General features: G+C 33.0%; 1 protein-coding gene across 1 annotated transcript; it reads right to left on the bottom strand.

Moving 5' to 3' along the window:
* Window positions 1–754: 754 nt before the first annotated feature.
* On the bottom strand, window positions 755–5395 carry LOC149800488 (uncharacterized). The gene is made up of 3 exons (XM_089957263.1): window positions 5204–5395; window positions 3914–4111; window positions 755–1551 (listed from the first exon to the last, which is right to left on the bottom strand). The coding sequence occupies exons 1-3, from the start codon at window positions 5364–5366 to the stop codon at window positions 1517–1519; spliced, it is 396 nt and encodes a 131-aa protein (XP_089813389.1). The 5' UTR covers window positions 5367–5395; the 3' UTR covers window positions 755–1516.
* Between the last annotated feature and the right edge of the window lie 4173 nt (window positions 5396–9568).

Here is a 9568-nt window from a genome sequence, read left to right as displayed (position 1 = left end):
CTGGAATGAAATAATTTGAATAAATAAATCCCAGCCCAAACGAAAAACTGAACACAACAATAATCAGCCGATTATGCTCATATCTTATATCACGAATAAATAATTGATTCAATAAGCAATATTTTATACTCTTCAACCTGACCGTAGTTGTTGTTGTGGGGTTTATTGTCATTTTCCAGCCCACGATAGGCAGTGCATGGCGGCTAGTATTAATGGTGGAGGAAGAACCCGGAAAACACCGGGAAGAACCTCCGACCCACGAGAAGCTACTGGCATACTTTCTCACATACCCAAATTGGCCTAATCCTGGACTCGAACCCACGCAGACAGAGGTGAGACATCAGTGTTCCGTATCGGAGAGCGCTTTAGATCACTCGGCCACTCCCCCCCCCCCCCCCGGGCCCGACTATAGTCACAATTACGATATTCTAAAAGAACTATTACCCAATGGAAAATTCGATTCTAGAAGGTACTAAATATTTACACTAAAAATCATAGTGATAATGAGAGGTATGCTTCTAAAATGATGACAAAGAACATAATTTATCAGACCATGATAAATCTGTGTACTTCTATTAATAATGATCCTAATACTAAACCCATGCTCAGTGAGAAAATACTATCTATGTATTAGATGTATACAGACTTTTTTTAACAATTTATTATTTTGGTCAGGTATACACTGGACTTAATTTGGACAAGGTCAGCAACAAAAATATTTTTTTACATAACCCACAGCATATAATGAAAAGAAGTTTTAACAAGCTAACACAAATGCAAATTAAATATACACAACACGATTTATTGCACGTCTTGATACAATGGGTTAATTGTACAAATGATTGTTCCGCATTCAGTAATTCGAAAAGTGACACTCATTTGTCGAAAATGGATCCATGCATTAACATGTGCTTGGCTAAGCAGATCATGAAGTTATCGACTTTTCTCCAGCGTATATCCAAACTTTTCAACCTTCAAAATGCGGTCTGTGGTTCTAATACGTAATAATTTATAAAATGAAAGAACTTTTAATGTACACCATGCCAAATAGTAAGGCACATACCGTGTATAGATACGAAGGGAGCGGCTCACATTGTGAGTATCATCATTCCTGACGTTTAGTAAAGAAAATATATTGATTACCTTTGATTGCATTATTGCAAATATACGTAAATTATATAATGCTCTTGATGCAACACATTCTGCTACACTTACTCGGACACTGATAATCTGTTTCTTCAAATACACAAACGGAACGGTATTTTAAGTCTCTAAACGTCTTTGTTAGCCAAATAAATTGTAAAACTTATCGATTGATGTCAATTGTGGAATTGTCTTCTCCAGTTTTAATCACAGGCTTATATCCTTTTCATTAGAAGTACGCGCATATGTCATTAATAGACACATACTGTGTCTCTCTTTTTTTCTCGGATGACACTGATCTCTTCCTTTTAAGTCGGAGAAGGCAGATTCAAGTTCGAATGCATGTGTGACTGTCTATCATGTGCATTGCTATTTACCAGAACTTCGTATTCATTCCTCGGGAATCGCCTGTAAAGAATGAGAAAAATATGTTTGAATTTCTTTAGCATATGTGTAATTATACCTTATAAATACGTTATTTAATTAAATAGTTACACACACTAATTCAGTAGTTACTAATTGAATAGTTACACAAGTTAACGGGTGACAATCCTTATAACAAGTTCTAATTGGAATGCTTATACCATGCAGTGTGTTGGGAAGGCATTTTCAAAGACACATACCGTTCTGGTATGTCTAATTTGGGGTATAGATACTCTTAGTATGGAATTGAAGCTTTAGTGTATCTTTTATACATAACTAGTTCATATTAGTTACAAGACACTAGCAACACGTATATCCGACCTATTACAAGTTAACATAGATTTGTTTCAGAAAGGTAAAATATATGTAATATGAGGTTCAAATATGCATCAAATGAAACTTATATTTATCACCTCAATCATGGACAAATTTGAGTTTTACCTATTTAATGTTATACAACCTTAAAGTCACATTTAATTTACATATTTAGGAATATTGCTACGAACCACATATGATGTCACATGTATTTTAGTACGTACTCATAAGCGTGATATACATAACAACTCTGGCAGTGTATAAATATCAGAAATATTGATGCTGAAAATTGCTTTATGTAGACACGGGCTATGCCTTAATAAAGTTTTCTCATGTAGACCTTAATTATTGGATGTTTAGTCTGTCCTCCTTACATTTATTTGTCACTTAGACAGCTATTAAAACTAAGACACCTATTTATCTGTCACTTCGACAGCTATTAAAACTATTACACCTCTTATTTATTCATTAGTTGTCCTTTTGTTTGAGACATACGATGCCTTCCATCTCAAGAGCTGTTGTTAAAACGAATAGGCTTAAAAGGTTAGGTGGTTTGACCAATATCACTATGGTGCGTAGTAGGTACTACTTAAATGCTCTTTTTTTGCGGCAAATGTATTTAAATGATTTAAGCAGATAATTGTATATAGTCTCTACTCCTACCATTAATTATGGACAAAGGTAAATCATAATGCAAATGAAATATACACGACATATAATCATGGACAAAATTCAGCACCATAGAAATGCATAATAACTGAGTCATTTGCAAAGAATTTCCATTTGACATACAACCGAGATCAAACTTTAGACGTGCCAGAATGTCAAGTAGCGTATACAGGGACTACAGGAAATCTCCTGGGTTATTTTGCCTTGTTGGGATTTAGTAGTATAATATCACGCCATTTACTTCAATCCCAATCTTAGATAACAGCTAAACTATAATAACATTACTCTCTCTCTCTTTATTTCTTTCTTTCTCTCTCTTTCTCTCAATCTCCCTCTGTCTGTCTGTCTCTCCTTCTCTCCCTCTCTGCCTCTATATCCCTCTCTCTCTCTTTTGTCCAGCTGTTTGTACTAAACTGTCCGGCCTTCACCCAAGTGTCACATTGTTTGTTGTCCGGATAATCCTGATACTTGTGTGTACAAACAGCTGTAAATCAAGACAAGAGAGTGACCACTAATGTTGATGATATTTGCCATAAGGGCATTATTTTGATTCATATCAATGGGTCCCTCCGATTGCTGCAGTATTCATCCTCATTTTTATCATCTGCGCCATACTTAAATAAGTATCAAATAGGATATAAACGGTCCGTGTTAATATAACGTCTTGATGCTTCATACTTAGATAATTAATGCCAAGTTTCTTCCATTTAATCATTGCAACGAATTTGATGAAATTTCATTGAAAAATAATGGAATGATTTATTTTGATATACGATTACATGCACGTATTCCTATATTATTTTAATGTCCATTGTCCAAAAAGCCATAACTATTGTTTACAACGTTCGCAAAGGAAATCAAATATTTCTATTAGACTTCGTCTAATTTTGAGGGAATAGGAAACTCCAGAGGTAGCTGTTCAGCAGTTTTGAATAGGCTAATATTTAACGTTTGCACGTTTCTTAACCAGCTATAGAGCCAACAAGTTTTGTTTGGGTTTATCTGAGCCAGGTATGGTGCAAACGAGGTACGTTTGGGCATATCTGAGCAAGATATCTAGCCAACAAGTTACGTTTGGGCGTATCTGAAGCAGCTGTCCAGTAACAAGTTGCATAGTAGCAAATGTACTTCAATCAAAGTGAAAAGCAGCAACAAGTAAACATAAAAAACCTGTTCTCGTTGTGTATAGTCTTCAAATTTGCTATAATAAATTATTAATCTCATGAAAATGTGCCTCCTTATGAGACTTTTTTTATTCTCAAAGTCAAGTGGGACTTTACAATCTCGGAGATGGAGATTACGAGGAAGGTTATATACTTGCGAGGAATATGATTTTTTTTAAACGTTTTCTCATTAAACTTACTTTGTGTACTGTTCGTGGTTGTTGATGGCAATGCTGTTGTAGATGCAGAACGTTTCGTTGCTGAAGTGTTAGTGGTATTGTTGTTACATTGGCCACAGCTCTTCCTGCAGTTCACCAGCATCCGACCAGGGTTTGTATCACATTCCCGACTTGCAGCCCACATATCACAGTCAACGTCTTTGTATAAATTGATGCAACCTATTTAAGAATTTAATGTTTTCCTAAGAACATCGATACGTTGGACAAACGTGTGTGCATTTTGGTGGAATGTTCATCAAGTTTTAGTATGCAAGATGCGACCATAGGAAGACCCCACAATTAACAGAATTAACACCACAAAGCAATCAAAAATGGGACCCTAGCTTGATTATAGATGATATCTAATATACCCACGATTGATTATTGAGGTTAATATTTTAAAATAAGTGACGGATACGCATTGACAGTGGAAGCCGAAGGAACAATTTCGAATAATAATAATAATAATAATAATAATGGTAATAATAATAATAATAATAATAATAATATTAATAATAATAATAACAATAATAACAAAATATGTAAATAAATAATAATTAAAATAATTAATTAAATTCTATTACATTATAATAACAATGATAAATAAAATCATAGATTATTATAATATAATGGCTATAAAATAATTAAAAATTACTTTTAATATATTAAAATTTAAAATTTTAATAATTAATTAGTAATCAATTAAAATTAAAATCGATATACAATAATTATGATATTGTAAAACATGTTAGAATTTAAATTTAATTAAAAAGCGATAACTATTTTAACAACGTTCGCTAGGGAAATCATATTTATATGAGACTTCCTCTGATTTGGAGGGAATAGGAAACCCCAGAGGTAACTGTTCAGCGGTTTTGAATAGGCAAATATTTAATGTTTGCACGTTTCTGAACCAGCTATGGAGCCAACAAGTTACGCTTGGGCGTATTTGAGCCAGATTTCTAGCCAGCAAGTTAAGTTTGGGCGTATTTGAAGCAGCTGTCGAGTAACAAGTTGTAAAGTAGCAAATGTATTTCATCAAACTGAAAAACAGCAACAAGTAAACAGAAGGAAATAAACGTGTGCTCGGTGTATACAGTCTTCACATTTGCTATAATAAATTATTAATTGTATGAAAATGTGTCTCCTTATGAGACTTATTTTATTATCAAGGTCAATTTGGACTTTACGATATCGGAGATGCAGATTGCGAGGAAGACAGAATTCTTGCCAGGAATTTGATTTGTTTAAACGTTTTCTCATTAAACTTACTTTGTGTACTGTTCGTGGTTGTTGATGGCAATGCTATTGTAGATGTAGAACGTTTCATTGTTGAAGTGTTAGTGGTATTATTGTTACATTGCCTGCAGTTCTTCCTGCAGTTCAATAGCATCCGACCAGGGTTTGTATCGCATTCTCGACTTGCAGCCCACATATCACAGTCAGCGTCATTGTATAAATTGATGCAACCTATTTAAGAATTTATTAGTTTCATAAGAAAATCGATATGTTGGAAAAACGTGTGTGCATTTTGGTGGAATGTTAATCAAGTTTTAGTATGTAAGATGCCACCATTGGAAGACCCCACAATTAACAGAATTAACACCACAAAGCAATCAAAAATGGGACCCTAGCTTGATTATAGATGATATCTAATATACCCACGATTGATTATTGAGGTTAATATTTTAAAATAAGTGACGGATACGCATTGACAGTGGAAGCCGAAGGAACAATTTCGAATAATAATAATAATAATAATAATAATAATAATAATAATAATAATTATAATAAAATATGTAAATAAATAATAATTAAAATAATTAATTAAATTTTATAACATTATAATAACAATGATAAATAAAATCATAGATTATTATAATATAATGGCTATAAAATAATTAAAAATTACTTTTTACATATTAAAATTTAAAATTTTAATAATTAATTAGTAATCAATTAAAATTAAAATCGATATACAATAATTATGATATAGTAAAATATGTTATAATTTAAATTTAATTAAAAAGCGATAACTATTTTAAGAACGTTCGCTAGGGAAATCATATTTATATGAGACTTCCTCTTATTTGGAGGGAATAGGAAACCCCAGAGGCAACTGTTCAGCAGTTTTGAATAGGCAATGTTTAACGTTTCCACGTTTCTGAACCAGCTATGGAGCCAACAAGTTACGCTTGGGCGTATCTGAGCCAGATTTCGAGCCAACAATTCACGTTTGGGCGTATCTGAAGCAGCTGTCGAGTGACAAGTTGTGTAGTAGCAAGTGTATTTCATCAAACTGAAAAACAGCAACAAGTAAACAGAAGGAAACAAACTTGTGCTCGGTGTGTACAGTCTTCACCTTTGCTATAATAAATTATTAATTGTATGAAAATGTGCCTCCTTATGAGACTTTTTATTCTCAAGGTCAAGTTGGACTTTACGATCTCGGAGATGGAGATTGCGAGGAAGACTTATACTTGACAGGAATTTGATTTATTTAAAGGTTTTCTCATTAAACGTACTCTGTGTACTGTTCGTGGTTGTTGATGGCAATGCTATTGTAGATGCAGAACGTTTCGTTGTTGAAGTGTTAGTGGTATTGTTGTTACATTGCCCGCAGGGAAATCATATTTATATGAGACTTCCTCTGATTTGGAGGGAATAGGAAACCCCAGAGGTAACTGTTCAGCGGTTTTGAATAAGCAAATATTTAATGTTTGCACGTTTCTGAACCAGCTATGGAGCCAACAAGTTACGCTTGGGCGTATTTGAGCCAGATTTCTAGCCAACAAGTTAAGTCTGGGCGTATTTGAAGCAGCTGTCGAGTAACAAGTTGTAAAGTAGCAAATGTATTTCATCAAACTGAAAAACAGCAACAAGTAAACAGAAGGAAATAAACGTGTGCTCGGTGTATACAGTCTTCACATTTGCTATAATAAATTATTAATTGTATGAAAATGTGTCTCCTTATGAGACTTATTTTATTATCAAGGTCAATTTGGACTTTACGATATCGGAGATGCAGATTGCGAGGAAGACAGAATTCTTGCCAGGAATTTGATTTGTTTAAACGTTTTCTCATTAAACTTACTTTGTGTACTGTTCGTGGTTGTTGATGGCAATGCTATTGTAGATGTAGAACGTTTCATTGTTGAAGTGTTAGTGGTATTATTGTTACATTGCCTGCAGTTCTTCCTGCAGTTCAATAGCATCCGACCAGGGTTTGTATCGCATTCTCGACTTGCAGCCCACATATCACAGTCAGCGTCATTGTATAAATTGATGCAACCTATTTAAGAATTTATTAGTTTCATAAGAAAATAGAGATGTTGGAAAAACGTGTGTGCATTTTGGTGGAATGTTAATCAAGTTTTAGTATGTAAGATGCCACCATTGGAAGACCCCACAATTAACAGAATTAACACCACAAAGCAATCAAAAATGGGACCCTAGCTTGATTATAGATGATATCTAATATACCCACGATTGATTATTGAGGTTAATATTTTAAAATAAGTGACGGATACGCATTGACAGTGGAAGCCGAAGGAACAATTTCGAATAATAATAATAATAATAATAATAATAATAATAATGATAATAATAATAATAATAATAATAATAATAATAATAATAATAATTATAATAAAATATGTAAATAAATAATAATTAAAATAATTAATTAAATTTTATAACATTATAATAACAATGATAAATAAAATCATAGATTATTATAATATAATGGCTATAAAATAATTAAAAATTACTTTTTACATATTAAAATTTAAAATTTTAATAATTAATTAGTAATCAATTAAAATTAAAATCGATATACAATAATTATGATATAGTAAAATATGTTATAATTTAAATTTAATTAAAAAGCGATAACTATTTTAAGAACGTTCGCTAGGGAAATCATATTTATATGAGACTTCCTCTTATTTGGAGGGAATAGGAAACCCCAGAGGCAACTGTTCAGCAGTTTTGAATAGGCAATGTTTAACGTTTCCACGTTTCTGAACCAGCTATGGAGCCAACAAGTTACGCTTGGGCGTATCTGAGCCAGATTTCGAGCCAACAATTCACGTTTGGGCGTATCTGAAGCAGCTGTCGAGTGACAAGTTGTGTAGTAGCAAGTGTATTTCATCAAACTGAAAAACAGCAACAAGTAAACAGAAGGAAACAAACTTGTGCTCGGTGTGTACAGTCTTCACCTTTGCTATAATAAATTATTAATTGTATGAAAATGTGCCTCCTTATGAGACTTTTTATTCTCAAGGTCAAGTTGGACTTTACGATCTCGGAGATGGAGATTGCGAGGAAGACTTATACTTGACAGGAATTTGATTTATTTAAAGGTTTTCTCATTAAACGTACTCTGTGTACTGTTCGTGGTTGTTGATGGCAATGCTATTGTAGATGCAGAACGTTTCGTTGTTGAAGTGTTAGTGGTATTGTTGTTACATTGCCCGCAGGGAAATCATATTTATATGAGACTTCCTCTGATTTGGAGGGAATAGGAAACCCCAGAGGTAACTGTTCAGCGGTTTTGAATAAGCAAATATTTAATGTTTGCACGTTTCTGAACCAGCTATGGAGCCAACAAGTTACGCTTGGGCGTATTTGAGCCAGATTTCTAGCCAACAAGTTAAGTCTGGGCGTATTTGAAGCAGCTGTCGAGTAACAAGTTGTAAAGTAGCAAATGTATTTCATCAAACTGAAAAACAGCAACAAGTAAACAGAAGGAAATAAACGTGTGCTCGGTGTATACAGTCTTCACATTTGCTATAATAAATTATTAATTGTATGAAAATGTGTCTCCTTATGAGACTTATTTTATTATCAAGGTCAATTTGGACTTTACGATATCGAAGATGCAGATTGCGAGGAAGACAGAATTCTTGCCAGGAATTTGATTTGTTTAAACGTTTTCTCATTAAACTTACTTTGTGTACTGTTCGTGGTTGTTGATGGCAATGCTATTGTAGATGCAGAACGTTTCGTTGTTGAAGTGTTAGTGGTATTGTTGTTACATTGCCCGCAGCTCTTCCTGCAGTTTACCAGGATCCGACCAGGGTTTGTATCGCATTCTCGACTTGCAGCCCACATATCACAATCAACGTCATTGTATAAACTGATTCTATTTTATTTAAGAATTTATTAGTTTCATAAGAAAATCGATATGTTGGACAAACGTGTGTGCATTTTGGTGGAATGTTAATCAAGTTCTAGTATGCAAGATGCCACCATAGGAAGAACCCACAATTAAGAGAATCAACACCACAAAGCAGACAATAAAGGGACCCTATCTAGACCATAAAGGAAATCTAGTATAATCACGACTGATTATTGCATGTTAATATTTTAATACAATTGACGGATAGGAATTGAGAGTGGAATCATAAGGATCTATTTCTATTTCTAATAATAATAATAATAATAATAATAATAATAACAACAACAACAACAATAATAATGATAAAAATAATAATAATAACTAAATAAGCAGATAAATAAATAAGTAAATAAAACAAGAATTAAAAAAATAAGGTAAATTTTATAAAATTATTATACTAATGACACATTAAATTATAAAACTACAATAAAAAATAACTATAAAATAATTTTAAA

Source organism: Sinohyriopsis cumingii, chromosome 5 (assembly GCF_028554795.1).
Source record: "Sinohyriopsis cumingii isolate HCF-2022 chromosome 5, ASM2855479v2, whole genome shotgun sequence".
Taxonomy (NCBI): domain Eukaryota; kingdom Metazoa; phylum Mollusca; class Bivalvia; order Unionida; family Unionidae; genus Sinohyriopsis; species Sinohyriopsis cumingii.
The sequence above is the reverse complement of the archived record's forward strand: the minus strand, read 5'-3'. Positions and strand labels throughout refer to the sequence as shown.

Coding starts and splice junctions, on each gene's coding strand:
- LOC149800488 (XM_089957263.1), bottom strand. CDS start 5,366: ATGTGGGCTGCAAGTCGAGAATGCGATACAAACCCTGGTCGGATGCTA. Junction 4,112..5,203: donor AACCACGAACAGTACACAAA/GTAAGTTTAATG, acceptor ATTCTTAAATAG/GTTGCATCAATTTATACAAA. Junction 1,552..3,913: donor AACCACGAACAGTACACAAA/GTAAGTTTAATG, acceptor CATTCTTTACAG/GCGATTCCCGAGGAATGAAT.